The following is an 18,003-nucleotide window of genomic DNA, read 5'->3' as shown; positions in this document are numbered from 1 at the left end:
CAGGACGGTTAGGGGCCCAGTTCCGACCAAAAAACAATGAATTTTTTTTTTCAAAAATTATGTTTTTCATGCATCTTGAAAGTGGTTTTGTAAAAAAAACAAAAAAAAAAAAAAAAGGTCTACTATAGCAGCGATTGTTGCGTAGAAAAATAATTTAAAATCTACAAGAGCTATAGTTTGAAAGGTAGGTAAACATTCACACTACATCCATGACTTACTGCCCTTCTTTAAAATAGGAATGCCCACGAAGCTCATTTAAATAGTTTTGTACTATGTATATTAAAAAGCAATTGATTCTCTGAATTGTTACTTAAATAAAACGTACTATGCAATAGTATAGCTATAAAATTCAATGTTTTCAAAATTGATATTATAAAAGCCAAAAATGAAAAAAATAAACATAACGCGAGAAACCATTCACGAACAAGCTAACGTCTTTATATATTTTTGACCAGCATATTTATGATATCTTTCTGGTTCAACACAAGTTTGGAATAATTTTTTTCTGTTTTTTTCTCTCAGAATGGTCAAATATTGCAAAGAAGTAGACTAAATTACTCAGTTAGGATATAGATTATATATATATATATATATATATATATATATATATATATATATATATATATATATATATATATATATATATATATATATATATATGTATGCATAGGGGGGCCTAATTTTTTCTTTGCGGGGGAGCCTTTTTTTTCTAGTTCCGCCACTGCACTGATCTGAGGGAAATGTATTAATGCCGCTCAAAATGAGCTTTCTATTTAATTGTACTAGCCCTTTTTGTGCTCAAATGTAAAACGCCAAATGTGGTCTATTACCCCCCCCCCCCCCCGCCATACCCCACATACACGCACACACACACGCACCTCCAGTTATTAAAACAAATAAGCATACTTTTTTTTTCTTATTCGCTCAGTAAACCAACAAATACACGCACACACACACCTCTTCAGTAAGCTACTGGCTTCTGTTATGAATCGCTAAGTAAATCAACTAATACACAATGTTTTGTTTCAAATTGTAAATTTATTTGGTTAACCACAATTCAAAACAAATAAGTTCAAATGTATGAGAAAAGTTTGAACTAAAGAAACAGGTTTTTATTGGAAAAAAAATGAAACAAGAATTAATCAAAGCAGACTACAAATGTACTGCATTAAAAGAAAAGGATTTTTTTTTTTGAAAAAATATATATGTACAAGGATCACTTGATCTTTAAAAAAAATGAAAATATATTTTTTTAAATAATTTCAATAAATATTTTGTTTTAAAAATTATTAACAAAGGAAAATAATGTTAAAATGCAATAACTTCTTCACGTGAATCACTTTTACAAAAATTGTTTGCTTAGCATCATTATTAAACACAAGGCAATGAGACAAAACTAAATAAATAAGCACCAGTTTTTATTGTATTCAACTGCTTTTCAAAATAGCAGGGCACATGGATTGAAAGTTTAATCGTGAAAGCAAATGCATGACCATGAAAAGACAACTCTTCCAAACTACTGCTCTCCGTAAGTTTTTTGAATGGTCTGCCCTTGGGCCACTAAATAGTCTGACCTGTCTTGCTTCTTTCTGTCAAAGATGGAAGATGGCTTTGGTTGGGCTGTAGAAACAAACAAAAAATGTGTCAAACATATATAGCCGGCTTAAATGTTTTCAAATAATTTTAGTATTTCTATTTATAGATCTAGAATTATGTATCCATAATGATTGGCTCCCATAAACATATTTTCCACTATCTTTTTGTTTTTATTTTAAAGGTAAAAGATATACAATTCGATTAAATAATATCACTGTTCAATTGGTATTTTGAACATTATTTCCTCTTTAGTTAAAATGAAATAATCTTCCGCGAAGTTGTCAAAGGGCATATCAATAAACTCCTAATTTTGCCGCAACTATTATTAATTTGGACATATATATATATATATATATATATATATATATATATATATATATATATATATATATATATATATATATATAAAGTTATAGCGGTTGATTAGTATATCAAGGATAATAGTCTTTGTCAGTGATCCTAAAAGCAGACGAGAAGCAGACGTAAACCCACCTGGTTGGGCATGCACGGGCGCCATCTGCTGGGCCGGCTGCTGTGACAGGGCGGAGGGCGCCGGCTCGGCGGATCCCAGCTGCGCCTCCAGGATCTTGTAGGTCTTGGGCGTGACGTTCCTGAACATGGAGCCCTCGTTCATGTGGGGGTTGATGCTGCCCTCGTCCAGCTCGACCCGCTTGTTGCCCTGGCCGACGCCGCACGCGGCCTTGACCTTGGGGTCGGACGTGTTGACCACGCCCCTGTGCGAGAGGGAGAAAAAGGGGGTATGAAAATTATGTTGTTAATTAGTATGTATAGATGTATGTATAGAGGGTACACGTAGTAGTAATCCGGGGCATGTAAATTACATGAGCCTCAAGAAGGACGTGATGATTCAATCTTTGAGCAGAATGATAGATCGTATTTCACTTACAAATTATATATATATATATATATATATATATATATATATATATATATATATATATATATATATTGATTGATGGATGGATGGATGGATGGATGGATGGATGGATGGATGGATGGATGGATGGATGGATGGATGGATGGATGGATGGATGGATGGATGGATGGATGGATGGATGGATGGATGGATGGATGGATGGATGGATGGATGGATGGATGGATGGATGGATGGATGGATGGACGGATGGACGGACGGATGGACGGATGGACGGATGGGAGTATGGATGGGATGGTTTGGGTTTAGATGAGATGGCTTATGATGGGATGGATGAAATAGTAACTACACATTCCCGTCAATGTAAACAATGAACGAGTCGCCGAGAGAACTTAACTATATACAAACAGACGGGAGCGGTTGGGTTGGAAGAAGCAACGAAAACATGGGATGTTGACCTAACAAACGTCGCCATGGTGACGGTGTGAGGAAGTTGAATAAATTAGTGGGCTTGTATAACACTTGTGGAAGTCACATTCTCATTACAAGGCCTGTTACGTGTGTAAGCCCGTTAATGTAAATGGGGGGTGGGGGTGTAAGGGTTAGGTGTGGGCTAGGATTAAGTAGGTAACCTATCGATATGCCATCACTGCTGATAGCTCATATAAATCTAGCATGTCAATTTAAAAAATCATTGATCTTAGTACAGTCATTTTTTTCTTTCTTCTTGGCAAGAACACAGAAGTGGCTTAATATAGAAAGTATAATATATAATTATTTAATAGTTATTTCTAAAACTGGTAAATGTAGCTAAAGTTCTAAGATGTAGCTTGTTAATTGTTTCAACTGATTTGAGTTTTTAAAAATCGTGTTGTGATCGCTTACCAATAGCAAAGAGTGAACAAAAAATTAAAATATAAACTTTTTTAAACGAAAAAAAAATGCAGGTGAGGAATTTCAAAATGTTAAAAGAGCAAAGGTAGGTCAAGGTCGATAAACAACGTGTAGCATGTAAACACGAGCAGTGAGTCACGTGTCTAGTTGGTGAGCAGCTGAACTCACAGTGGCTGTGTACATTAGCATACTAGATGTGTGTCATCCAATTCTTTTAAACTGCCGTTTGATACACAATGGAACACGGTGGTCGAGAAGTAAGACACACGCTGATTTAACACCGATTTTATTACCCCCTCCTGGCAGTAATGTAACTTTTTTTTTATTGCCAGCATAGCTTCATTTAACCCAAATTCTGGTAAATTATCTGGCATAAGTGGTGATAAGTGGTAAAAATTATTTTACGGTTTACAAGACTCGATTGTTCTCATTTTTTTCGGGGGGGGGGGGGGGGGCGATGTGAGACTATTGGAAGAAAAAAGTAAAAAATTAAGTTCCCATTTGGAACCTAACGGTCCATTGGGAAAGTGAAGTAGAGATCGCCTGTTTCTGTGACCTCGGCATGAAGAGATAGCTACGCCACTGGGTTTACGCCGCTGACATACAGCTTTGTACCAAACAAATCTCGGGTTGAAAAACGTCAATAATTTTATGACCCGTTTCCCCCAACACTCGCGAGCAGAGAGGTTAGATAAAAACAAGGAAGGTTTTGGAGAAAAAAAGTTCCAGGAACGGAAGTAAATCCGCAAAAAGATATTTGTTGTGTTTTTTATTTTGGTAGATGGAAAATTTTCTCATTGAGAAATCACGATCGTTTATCGTTTTATCCTTCAGTCAGTGGCGTAGCGAGGTCGGGTGTCACCCGGTGCGGCACTTAATGGGGACAAACTTTCAAATTTTTCATTTGCACCCCCCCCCCCTCAAACTTTCGATTTGCACCCCCCCCCCCTCAAGTTTTCAGTTTGCACCTCCCCCCCTTAAGTTTTCGATTTGCACCCCACCCTAAAGTTTTTCTCTATATATTTTGCTATTTTTTGCCTTGGTGTCACCCCCCTAACTGATGTCACCCGGTGCGGTCCGCACCCCCCCCCCCCGCCCCCCCCCCCTCGCTACGCCTCTGCCTTCAGTCTGACATTTTACCACTGTGTCTCTATCCGAGCCTATACAACCGTCTAGTTTCTAGTCCATCCGTTCATAGATCGATTTGCCATTCGTCTGTCTTCCTGTCTGTCCAAAGTTAGTTTACCTGTATGGCTATCTATCGCCCACCCGTCTTACCATCTGTATAACGTCCATATGTCTGTACATTTGCCCAGAGGCGTAGCAATGGGGGGGGCACGGGGGTACATATGTTCTCGGGCGCCGACCTTAGGGGGCGCCAAAATGGGTTGTAAAAACAAATTAAAATGTCATATTGGCTGCATTTTTGCATTATAAATTATAGTTTGAGGGGGGTGGTGGTGCAAATCGAAAGTTTGACGGGGGGGGGGGGGGTGCAAATTAAAAATTTGCTCCTGTGGGGGCGCCAAATTGAACGTTTGTCCCCGGGCGCCGGGAAGGGTCGCTACGCCTCTGCATTTGCCTACATATCCACCTGTTCGCCTCTCCACCTTTCCACGTATGCACCTAACCATATATCCACCTATCAGCCTGTCCACCTACCTACCTGTCTACATAGTCACCTATCCACCCGTCTACCTGTCCACCTATCCACTTATTCACATGTCCATCTATCCACCTGTCTCCCTGTCTACATGTTCATCTACCCACCCGTCTACCTGCCCACCTGTCTACCTATCTACCTGTCCACCCGCCTATCCACATATCCACATGTCCAATGTTTACCAATCTACCTGTCTACATGTCCACCTACCCACCCGTTTACCTGTCCACTTGTATGTCCATGTATCGCCCACATGTCCACCTATCCACCTATCCACCTATCACCTGTCGACCTTTCCACCTACCCACCTTTCCACCTACCCACCTGTCTGCATATCCACCTATCTACCTATCCACCTGTCCACCTATCTACATGTCTACCTATCCACCTGTCCACCTATCCACCTGTCCACCTATCTACCTGTCTACCTATCCACCTATCCACCTGTCTACCTATCTACCTGTCTACCTATCCACCTATCCACCTATCCACCTGTCCACCTATCCACCTGTCCATCTATCCACCTATCCAAATATCCACCTATCCACCTGTCCACCTATCTACCTGTCTACATATCCACATATCCACCTGTCCATCTGTCTACATATCCACCTATCCACCTGTCTATATGTCCACCTATAACTCACCTGGCAACACGTAGATCCACCTCATTCCCTGCTCTCATCATCTCATTCTTCGCCTCCTGGTGCCCCCACCCCGTCACGTTGGTGCCACAGATCTCGAGGATAGCGTCGCCATTTTGAAGTCCGGCTTTCCCGGCGATACTTTTTGGTGAGACCTGGGTGTACAAAGTTTAAAATTTCAAATTGTATTGAAAAATTGCGCAGGGGAATAAATGTGTAACAATAGTTGTGTTTTTTTTTTCGTTTCGTTTTTTTTTTTCATTTAGCCTTAACCATGTTCATTTTGATCAAGTATCTTCGATAAAGATACTTAAATACAGAGGCGTAGCGAGGGGGGGGAGGGTTGACACCAAGGCAAAAAATAGCAAAATATATAGAGAAAAATGATAATTCCACTTAATTAAGTGATCAATTCGAGTGTTAAATAGTGTTTTAAGAGGTGGAAATCTAAAGTTTTAGGGGGGGTGCAAATCGAAAATTGAAAGTTTGCCCACGGGAAGGGTCGCTACGCCTCTGGGGGGTGACACCATTAAGTGCCGCACCGGGTGACACCCGACCTCGCTACGCCACTGCTTAAATATTAAATAAATATACCCTACTAATACACTAATTTCAAAAGATTTCCATTGCTTTCCTTTTAATGGTTAACTACTTCAAATAAATCACAGTAAGATTTTGTGAAGAAGACCTTGTCTCGAAACACAATACTGTAAAAATGTTATTTTTGGTCATTAATCTGAGTTTGCAAACTGAGCTGGAAACAGCGTGGTCGAATGGTAGAGCAGTTGGTGCTAGCCCGAAGGCCTGGAGTTCGGATCTCGGCTCACCCTGCCACAAAAATTGCGTAACCCAGCATCTTCAGCCAGGCTAGAGTGTGACGTCGTCTTTGGACGATCCACAGCAGATTTCTGAACGATGTATCACAGATAGAATAAACCACGGTGTTTAGGCCTACGGGCTTGTGCCACGTGCCAACGCCCACAAGAAAGGTCAAAGGTTGCCGAAGGTACGAAACGTTTGACTCAATAAAAAAAAAAGACAACTAGGTAAAATGGACCCGGTGGAACACACAAAACGGAAGTGACGTTGGTTTGTTTATGTAGGACACCCCTTTCTCCCCCCCCCCCTCGTTTCTTATGAAGTATTAACGATTAAAATGGTGTGCTTGGTCTGTGTTGTTTTTTCTTTGGGGGTGGGGGGGGGGGGGTTGGGGTGTGTGGGGATAGGGGGTATTCACCATCCACCAGAACAAAAAATTAAGCAAGCGATGTTTTACACACGACTGCAGCAGCGAAGGCTGATTTTGTTCCTAGAGTTTTAGAATAACCTAATTTTGTTTCAAGTACCCAACGCCCCCCCCCCCCCCCCACTACTCCCCTTACACATAGGCACAGACCCTCTGAACAACTTCCTTACCCCGATAACACCACCAGAAACCAGAATGCACAAAGAAAACATATACCTACTGCAGCAATGCCCGATTGGGTACTTATACCGTAGTAGTTCTTAGGTAACCCAGTTCTACACATCTTTGCATTCACCCCGATTCCACACACATACACGCTCAACCTCACCCCCACACATATAAACACTCAACCTCACACACATACACACTCAACCTCACCCCCACTCACATACACACTCAACCTCACCCCCACACATATAAACACTCAACCTCACCCCCAAACATATACACGCTCAACCTCACCCCCACCACATATACACGCTCAACCTCACCCCACATATAAAAACACTCAACCTCACCCCCACTCACATACACACTCAACCTCACTCTCACCTCCACACATATACAAACTCAACCTCACCCCCACACATATACAAACTCAACCTCACCCCCACACATATACAAACTCAACCTCACCCCCACACATATACAAACTCAACCTCACCCCCACACATATACAAACTCAACCTCACCCCCACACATATACGAACTAAACCTCACCCCCACACATATACAAACTCAACCTCACCCCATCAACACAAATAAAACGACATTCCACCATGTTACAGCTGACATATATAAGTACTTCATCAAGGGCCGGATGGTACCTCATAATTCTGTACTGACCAACTTCTAGACACCCCCCCACCCCCACCTACACATTCAACTCCACGTTCACCCCTACAACGCCAACAGAAATAAAAATACATTCCACCTTGATACAGTTTATATAAAATTACTTCTATAACGACCAAACGGGTGCCTTATAACGGTATAGTTATAGATATCCTTCGCACCCACCCCCACGTATCTCCTCCCTCACCCCTCTACACACATCAACATCCGCAAGAGAGAACGAACGAGCAGTGTACCCTGGTTTAGCCCACCTGTCTGTGTGCTACAGACTTGTAAACTCGGCGACGAAAGTGAAAGGAAAAGATAACCCAATCTTCACCGACGAATACAAAAAGATAAAGCATCACAAATTTGCCGTCCGTGTAGTTTATTGCTGTGGTAACTATACTCGGATTGTATAAAAGTCTTTGCTGTTGGCGTTATCGCTGTTTTAACGATGATCATAGCCCTAGCGTTTGTCTTTAATAATACTCAAACGTACATGATCCCCAGCAGGACTGTATCCAAGTTGCTGTTTTTACTATGGTCATCATCTTAACAATAGGGCTGGTAAGTATGTCACCAACCAGTTATATGGCTTATGCAGGTTTTATTGAGCCGTAGAACTGGTTGGTGACCTACTTACCAGCCCTATTGTCATAACCCTAGCATTAGTCCTTACCCTGGCCACAATTCTGGCCCTGGATTATACTCTACCCTAAAAAAATTATCCCTGCGATTCCTATTGTATATTATAAGCAGAATCTAAAAGTGGCTCAGTATGTTGTCTGAGGCATGGCGGGACACTGGGCAGGTGAAGTAGAATTTAGCTGTTTTTATGACCTCGGCATATGAAGTCACAATGTGGTCAGATCCAAGCTCAGCTGAAATCGGTGTTTTTAAAAGACAAGAAAATGTTGTCTGAGGTGTGATGTCTTTTTGAGTAGGGGGGTCTGGCTTTTTGTGAAGATGTGTGACGAGTAGGGAGGGGGGGGGGAAGAGATAAAAATCTTCAAATAAACGTAACGTCCTTTATGGGTGATTCCCGAATCCCAATGATAACGGGTTTTTTAGTATATTTATAAATTCAATAATAAATGTATTCAATGTTGAAAAAGTGAATGTTCTAATTACCTCCCATTTCATATTACAAAATATTCATGGGAAAAAACCTAAACATATGTTCCAAATAGACTTTAGCTATACATAGATATTCAACAGTAATAAAATATGTAATGAGATTCATTTTTTAATGTTTTAGTAAAGGTAGGTATGATAAATGAGTTTATTTCATATTTTTATATTTTGTTGATAATCTTATTTATCGTTCACTTCTATTCTAAATTTAGAACCAATGGCTATTTTGAAGATTTCATTCGTAGATATACGGATGTTCATTTTCACAAATATACAATTTCAAAACGTCTCTTTCGGTAATTTTTAATAAATATATTTGTCCCTTATCGAACGAACATCTAGCTCAGGGGTCGGCAACCTTTTGAGCCGGAAGAGCCAAAATTTACAATTTACACAATTTCCCAGTTTTAAAGAGCGACTGACATTTTAATTTCAATATTTTATTATTTGGTTAGGATTGGGTAAATAAATTTGATTTGTTGTTTAAAATAAATAGCTTTAAATATGAAATAATATTTATTCATATAAAAACATACACTTGTTTTGCCAGAATAATGAAATTAGTAATAAAAAAATTAAAATATAGGACTATCCCAATCCACTTTAGAAGCTGTTAATTTAAAAAATAACTTTTTTACGGTGTCTCCCATAGCCAGGCAGGCCCAACACGACAAACTCCGACTAACTGGCTTGGGTATCGGTTTGATTATCGTGTATCGGTCACTTTTGTCATTCAGTTCTCACCAGGCCTATCTTCCACCCCACTGAACACATGGTAAAATCGTACCCCACCCTCCAGTACCCGGCTCAACAGTAGGAAGCTAATAATAACTAAGTCACTCACGTCAAATTAATGATTACTGACGGATAGGAAAATGCATTCTAAATTAACATTCTCCAATTAACGGCATTCGAAAAAGTCAGCACTTGCGCAGTGGCAAGCATGGAATTGTTGTCACAGGGCTGAGTGTTTTTATCCTGTTTAAACTTGTGTATTCCTACAGTAGAATTTTTGTTATGCGTTTTGAAAATTAAATGATATAACTATTAATATTTGTGCAAGGAGCTGGAGAGCCGCATCGTGACACCAAAAGAGCCGCATGCGGCTCTTTTGATATCAAGGTGCGGCTCTCAGCTCCTTGCACAAATACTAATAATCTTACGAAAAAAAAAATATTTGTAATAAAAAAAATGTTAGTGGCTCTTTAAAACCAAGGAAATTTTGAAAATTGTAATTTTTGGCTCTTTCGCTTCAAAAGGTTGCCGACCCCTGAGCTAGAATATAGATTCTAGATATAATTTTCATAATTACTTTCTGAACACTTAAAGGGACAACGCTGTGGAAAAAGTCAACCCAGCTCCAAACTATCTTTACCAGGTTACGGGTTTCATGGTTATAATCTTTTTTAGTTATGGAATAACCAAAATATCTTTCAACAAATTGCAATAGAGTTTCAATGTATGCAGTACTGAAACACTTCATGACAAACAAAATTTTAACCCGATGTAATTGTAAATGTAATGCCTAGTTTTAAAGACTGCGACCTCTACAAATTTTGTGTGGTGTCCAGAGGCGCGGCAAGGGCGGGTGTGTGGGTGACACTATGGCGAAAAATGGCAAAATATATACAAGAAAAATGCATTTTACCAGTTCCATTAATGATTAATTAGAGTTAATCCACTATAAATAACTGACTGTAGATTTTTTTTAAAAATACTATTAACTGTGTACATTTTAAAAACTATCAAGGGGGGGGGGGGGGAAGCAGGTGACACCAACTGCAAAATTTACAGATGATAAATAGGATAAAGGTTTATTGAGTATTTTGAATCACCGAGGAGGGGTGATACAAAAATCTAATAATTTACGATTAAAATGATGTTTTTTGCACATGAATCAATACATGTATGTATATATATATATATATATATATATATATATATATATATATATATATATATATATATATATATATATATATATATATATATATATATACATACGGGTTAGAAGGCCATCTCTGAACAATAGGGTAAGTAACTTTTTCTAATTATTTGTTTAGGAATTAAATAAAAACCTTTCACATTTGGCTTGAAAAATACCAGCTGGCGAGTACCAAAACGAGAAGTTGGTGACCTAATTACATACAAGCCACTTGTAAAAAGTACGAACTAGGTAAGCAACCAGGGTTACGGCGCTTTGAAAAGTGAGCAAAGGGGGAGAACACTGTTGGTGGCGCAACGAGCAGTATGAAATTATCTGCCGCTGTATAGGCCTAACAGCTTGTAAATTCACACTACGCGTTCGGTGCGAGTCACAGGTTCATCCTGGTGTGTAGCATGTGCTCCACTACAATAAAAACAAACTGTTTTGGTTAAGATTTTGCTGAGGTTCTTTTCCGTTAGATGGTACCTGGAGTTGTATTGATATGTGTGCCTAATATCTCCCCCCCCCCACACTAAAGTACCATTTCGAACCTGACGGCCCATGCGGCTGGTGAAGTAGAGTTTACCTGTTTTAGGGGTTCGGTGTTCAGCACTATGCCCAGCCACCTTTACTTTCCCCAACGTGAGTCAGGTACCCATCAGCGCTGGGTGGACTCATGGACCTTCCTACAGTCACAGGTTCAAACAGAGTTTCTTCCATGTATCTCTTCGGGGGGTGGGGGGCGTCTACCCCCCCCCCCCCCCGAACGAAATGAAATTTATATAGAAAATATATACTTTTACCTTGTCCGCCCCCCCCCTCCCGAAAATATAAAGTGCCCCCCGGAGAAAAAAGTCTGGAAGAAATACTGGGTTCAAGCGATATCAATTATGGATGACCCCTTTTATCAAACTTATATCACCTAACGGCTCAATTATTATTTTAGAAATTTGGGGGAAACGGATGGTGGAAACTACAATGTGGGGGAGTGGGGAGTGGTCTGGCATTTTGTGACAATTGGTGCGAGGGGATGGCTAAATTTTGGCCTAAAATATGGCGTCATTTATAGATACCCGACTAGGTGATTAATACATTGAAGTTCCTCACTATGTACTAGCATTAAAACTTCCATTTGCACAGAGGCGTAGCGACCATTCCCGGCGCCCGGGGGCAAACTTTCAATTTGGCGCGCTCCCCCACCCACCCCCCACCCCCATATATATTTTTTTAGATTTTGTAATGCAAAACTGCAGTTAAAATGAGCTTTAAATTTTCTTTCCAACCCATTTTGGCGCCCTTTAGGGTAGGCACATATGTACCCCCCGCCACCTCCCCCTCGTTACGCCTCTGCATTTACACCCTAATTGCATCCCTTACTATTAATTACTTATCTAGTGAGTCTATCTCAAAGACGTAACTAAATTACGACCAGTGTTTCTTTTAGACTTTTTTCTCCCGGGGGTGGGGGGGGGGGGCACACAATTTTCGGGGAGGGGGGGGGGGGGTGCGGACACTGGTAAAAGTATATATTTTCTTTATTAAATTTAATTCGTTCAGGGGCTTCAGGTGGGAGGGGCGAAGGAAGAAGTTCTGCCTGGAATTAAAACTCTTATTACGACTATTTTAAAAATTACTCTCTACTCCTAACCACATTTGAAAGATTAGCCTTTAATCGTGTGATGAACTGGGCAGTACAAAAAGTTTTTATTTCCTACTTGGCCTTATCGCGTGGGCATGACAATGACGTCACGTAACTATCTACCGCGATATGACTAACTAAACCAACAGCGTAGCATAAACGGGTTCCTTAGACTTGAAACTTTCAACTTGGGCGACAGATGCAGCTATGAAAAGACTATTTGCTTTCAAGTGATTAGGTCGGGAAGAGGAAAAAAATCTGGCACGTTCAGTTAAAAGGCGTATCCCCCGTCCCCAAATCCACCACCTGCGTTGTTTCGTCTTTTAGCTTAATTTTGAATAACAATTCACGTTAAATAGATATAGACTAGATCTATATGCCAACTTTAATTTTTTTTAAACAATTAAATTTTAAAAAACAATATATGTACATAAACCCAGTGGCGTAGCGAGGTCGGGTGCGGTATTTAATGGTGTCACCCCCCCCAGAGGCGCAGCGACCCTTCCCATGGACGAATTTCCGATTTGCATCCCCCCCCCTCAAAGTTTTCTCTATATATTTTGCTATTTTTTTGCCTTGGTGTCACCCCCCCCCCCCAAATGGTGTCACCCGGTGCGGTCCGCACCCCCGCCCCTCCCCCCTCGCTACGCCTCTGCATAAACCATCGTATATTCATTCAAATATTTCAGCAAATCAAAATTAAAATATTTGTTTTCATCCGAGTTTAAATACATTAGGCAATTAGTGGAAAAAAAAACCTATTAAAATACTTGAACTACAAAAATAGAAAAACAATCCATAGGTTCTATTATATGCTTGCATCGTTACCCCAACGCTGATCTCAATTCTAGGCCCCAAACCTTGTCCTTACAGCGACACTAGCACAGAGTTTCTGTCAGACATCGAAGGGGCAACAAAATGGCGTGGTCGAGTCGGTAAAGCTCATGATTTCTAAACCGAGAAGTCTCGAGTTCGAAATCCCCGGACAGACGAGGCTCGATAGCTGGGGACAGCCACTCTTCTAGGAGAGACAACACCAAAATCAAACAAGTGATGCCTTGTAGTTTGTTCTTGATTGGACAAAAGCTATCGAAGGTTCCCTCAGATAGTTCCAAGCCCACCTCCCACCCCCGAAAGCTCAAGCCCCCCCCCCCCACTCCCCTCCCCCAAGAGAAAAATATCTGAAAGAAACTCTGCACTGATCTAGGACACGTGATACTGTATTCCTCTAAGAAATTTTTTATCACCAAAAGAACCCGTTAACACATTTTTTATGGCTAGGCCCTTTCTTGATGTTTTTTTTTTTAGCTTTCATCTATTTTTATGTATAGTGCAGCTTTTCTCTATTCAACAGCACAAACTAACCCATTCTATGTTGTTTTTAGCTCCGCCTATGAAATAAAAAAAAAATCTACGACAGACAGCGCGACACCGACCTAGACTAGTTTCTATTTTTAGAAACGTAAACACCAAAGTCGTACGTCATTTTCCCTTTCACTACGACACAAAGTGCATGTCAACTTCTAGTTTATACAAGGGGTACAGGTGACGTTTTGGCTAAGACAAGAAATCGTTATTCGCAGGTGTTAGTTTACGTGTGTCGGTTTTAAAATAGAATCTACTAAGTAGAAATTATCTACCAAGTGGAAATTATATATTAACACGAAAGTCCATTAGGGACGTGGTGATTTCTGGTTGGGTTTTAGCATAGCATGCCTTGATTTGTATAAAGAGCCCACTTAGCTTATATGAGTACCTGGAATAAGTTTACCAAAGTAAAGAAAACTGCTTCATGTTTCCGAGATAAAGCCTTGAGCGTGTGGTTGGCGGTAGCATAGAGTTTGCTACGAGCAGAGTTTCTTCCAGGCATCTCTGCGGGGGGTCTAAGGCCCCCCGAAAAATTTTTACCACCCCCCCCCCCCCCCCCGAACGAAATGAAATTTATAAAATTTATATAGAAAATATATACTTTTAACAGTGTCCGCCCCCCCCCCCCCCCGAAGAAAGTTTACTGCCCCCCCCCCCCCCGAAGATTTCAAGTGCCCCCCCCCCCCCCCCGGAGAAAAAAGTCTGGAAGAAACACTGGCTACGAGTAATGAGTAGGTACAGAATCAAGCGTCAGGACTAAGTTTAGAGTGGGTGATAGTATCCGTAGTTTCGATAAAGATACCAAGTTTTATGTCAACACGAGATAATATGATACTGTTATAGAAAAAAAAATTAAAATTCATTAAACCATGTGTAAAAAAAATAATGATGTCAGTATTTTAGTAGCTACTGTGAAGTGCCTTTTAGAACTCCTTGAAACAAAATGAGTCCCTCCAATACCTTAAAGCGTCGGAGCGGACGGATGGATTGCCAGTGACCCATAACGACATGTATATTACCAGAGTTTCTTCCATGCATCTCCGCCCCCCCCCCCCCCCCCAAGAAAGTCTACCCCCCCCCCCCCCCCCCCCCCCGAACGAGATGGAATTTATAAGGTAAACATACTTTTACTAGTGTCCGCCACCCCGGAAAATGTTGACCGCCCCCCCCCCCCCGAAAATATCAAGTCCCCACTATCAAGTAGACACTGGTCTATTACAACTACCCAGACTCTCGAGCAGGGCAGTCTGAAAATTCTCAGAATTCGAGTAGGCGTGAAAAATGGGGAAACCCCGATTGTTATCTAGCCTTTAGCTCATCTCTCTGCGGATAAAGCTCATCCGCATGCAAACATCCGGGTATGGTATATCTGGCTTAAATATCTAGGATGAATATGTCTGTGATTGTATTTTTCATCATACAAAGGCAGACCCACACACACACAATACATTCAAACAATATATATATATATATATATATATATATATATATATATATATATATATATATATATATATATATATATATATATATATATATATATATATATATATATATATATATATATATAGTCACACCTCTATGTAGTAACATCTGCAAATATCTCGATGAAAACGACACAATCTTTTTTTTCTCTCTCTATTTCTCTATTAACAAAATCTTTCTCTTCTCTTTCCTCGCACTATTTAATCCTTTGGAATCCAACTGCCTCTACCCCACCCAAAAAAAAACTCACTCACATGCACATACTTATCTCCACCTCTCCCTCCCTCCTCTCCCACTCCACCCCACCCCCTCAAAAACACACAAAAGAGAGATGTAGATAAAAAGAAACACATACACACACACATGCAAAAAAACACTTAAACACACATCACAATAGCCCACAACACACACAAACACGCGCGCGCTCACCACACAAAAACTACTCACACATTATTCAACCCACAACCCTCACATAACCCGTATACTCACATTGACAATAAACAAAGGCAGTCCAAACTCCCTCCCTCCCTGCATCCGGAACCCCCAGGGCTGGCTTGTGTCGTATCTCCTCAGCTGTACCAGATCCGATGCCCCCGATGCCATTGTTGAGAAATTTTTACTTTATTTTTATTTTTCACTCCAAAAAATTATGGTACAAAATCACTTGCACTCTAATGCAGTATAAAGTAAAACTAACTTTATTGTTCAAAAACTGTTAAAATTCACAAACTTATTAAAGAACAACAACTCCTAGTTAAGAATTTAAAATCTAAAAGAAATAAAAACATTGGTTGTTATACAATATCGCACGACACGTGCCGTAATTAACGCTCACACTGCAGATTCCTAACGCACCAGTTACACAGGTAGGATATGTGTGACCCTGTTTATAACTGAATCTATAGTGGCATATGCAGGATGCGTTGTGCCATCCATATCCATAACAAATAATAAAGCGCTCGTGTCGATGGATGGCTAAATATTAAATGCTGCACATTATCATAATCTTGAGCGAACTTGTGTTTTCACTGATACTTACTACACACCTGGGTTGTGATATATATATATATATATATATATGTATGTATGTATATATATGTACATATATATATGTGTGTATATATATATTTATATATATATATATATGTATATATATATATATATATATATATATATATATATATATATATATATATATATATATATATATATATGTGTATGTATATATATATATATATATATATATATATATATATATATATATATATATATATATATATATATATATATATATATATATATATATATATATATATATATATATACATATATATATGTGTGTATATATATATATATATATAAGTATGTAATTAGCGTTCTTTAATTCAACTAGATCAACAACGTGCTGCATTTTAACATAACTCATTCTCGGGATAATTTAGAATAGCATATAGATCTACAAAACCAATGCGCGTATCTGATGGTAACAATATATACACATGAAACCTGCGGTTATTTTTAAAACTGCATCCGACACAACCTACTCTATAGCACTGCTTGACCTAGTGTCTAAAAACCACTGCTCACCAACACGCATGAAAAAATTAAATTTAAAAAATTAATTAATTAAAAAAATAAATAAACCGTACAATCAACACCAGCGGATAGCACACCGAAAAGAAGAAGAAGAAAAAACAGCTGAATAGAAAAAATGTAGGTCTACAGTGTGTGAATGTGCACTCCACTCCCACCAAGAACACCTCAATAATTAGCTTGCAACCCACCTTCGCTTCTACCTTACGTTTCTTCGATGCCGAGTCCCTCCGCTGGCGAACTAAAGAAACAGGTAGCTCAGGCTGTGTAATGTATTCTGGCTGTGTTTATACACACATGTGGAGGTGTGTAGTGCACCTCTAGCTGGTTTTTTTTTTTTTTTTGCTGCCATTTCTTACTAGGCTCGAACTGTACAAGAATGTATTTATGTTTTAAAGACGGGCTCAACACCATGGTTAAAAATGTGATTATGTTTTAAAGTTGTATAATGAAAGGGGGGGGGGGGATATTTACATGTCACACCCTCTCCCTATTAATCATCATAGGCTATATATATATATATATATATATATATATATATAGGCCCATATATATATATATATATATATATATATATATATATATATATATATATATATATATATATATATATATATATATATATAGGCCCATATATATATATATATATATATATATATATATATATATATATATATAATATTACATAGGCCTATATATATAAAAATATGTATATCAAATTGACGCCCGTATGGCTTTTATTTCTGAGACAATCGAGTTTCTATTGTGTGCCTGACCTTAATTTTCGAGAGAGTGAGCCGGGAGAGAGGAAAAGAATAAATAGAGAGCATTATACGGTTGCCCTCGGGAAAAAAATGAGCTAATCGGCTACTGGAAATACTAAACGCTAAGGAAAATCAGCTACTCTGCTTCATCTGCGCTACAACCCCGCCTTTGGTATATATGTCGCAACTTCAAGATTTAGCCAGTGTGACCCCACTTACCCACACATCACACACCGTGAGCCTTACAGTTAAATCTCCTGTTTGAGCGAAATCTTAAGTCTTCGCTGCCAAGACCCCCCCTCCCCACCCTACCCCCAG

The 18,003-nt window shown here is 39.3% G+C and overlaps 1 protein-coding gene across 7 annotated transcripts; it reads right to left on the bottom strand.

The window, feature by feature from the left end:
• Positions 1–1,289: 1,289 nt before the first annotated feature.
• Positions 1,290–17,194, bottom strand: LOC131927102 (PDZ and LIM domain protein 7). Of its 7 annotated transcripts, none has more exons than XM_059282763.1 (5): positions 17,113–17,194; positions 15,818–16,097; positions 5,696–5,847; positions 2,089–2,330; positions 1,290–1,620 (listed from the first exon to the last, which is right to left on the bottom strand). In XM_059282763.1, exons 2-5 carry the CDS (start codon positions 15,929–15,931, stop codon positions 1,517–1,519), a joined length of 612 nt encoding a protein of 203 aa, XP_059138746.1. In that variant the 5' UTR covers positions 15,932–16,097; positions 17,113–17,194; the 3' UTR covers positions 1,290–1,516. The 7 variants fall into 7 exon arrangements, with proteins under 7 accessions (XP_059138746.1, XP_059138751.1, XP_059138747.1 ...); XM_059282768.1 differs by having other exon boundaries at positions 15,818–16,040; positions 17,113–17,130; XM_059282764.1 differs by having other exon boundaries at positions 17,052–17,123.
• Positions 17,195–18,003: the final 809 nt, after the last annotated feature.

This window comes from Physella acuta, unplaced genomic scaffold (genome assembly GCF_028476545.2).
Source record: "Physella acuta isolate Inbredline_101_S28 unplaced genomic scaffold, ASM2847654v3 ptg001374l, whole genome shotgun sequence".
NCBI classification, from domain to species: domain Eukaryota; kingdom Metazoa; phylum Mollusca; class Gastropoda; family Physidae; genus Physella; species Physella acuta.
The sequence above is the reverse complement of the archived record's forward strand: the minus strand, read 5'-3'. Positions and strand labels throughout refer to the sequence as shown.

Excerpts from the sequence above, each read along its gene's own strand:
- LOC131927102 (XM_059282763.1), bottom strand. The coding sequence starts at position 15,931 with ATGGCATCGGGGGCATCGGATCTGGTACAGCTGAGGAGATACGACACA. Across the intron at positions 5,848-15,817 it reads TGCCTTTGTTTATTGTCAAT|GTCTCACCAAAAAGTATCGC; the intron begins GTGAGTATACGG and ends TTGTACACCCAG. Across the intron at positions 1,621-2,088 it reads GCCCGTGCATGCCCAACCAG|CCCAACCAAAGCCATCTTCC; the intron begins GTGGGTTTACGT and ends TTGTTTCTACAG.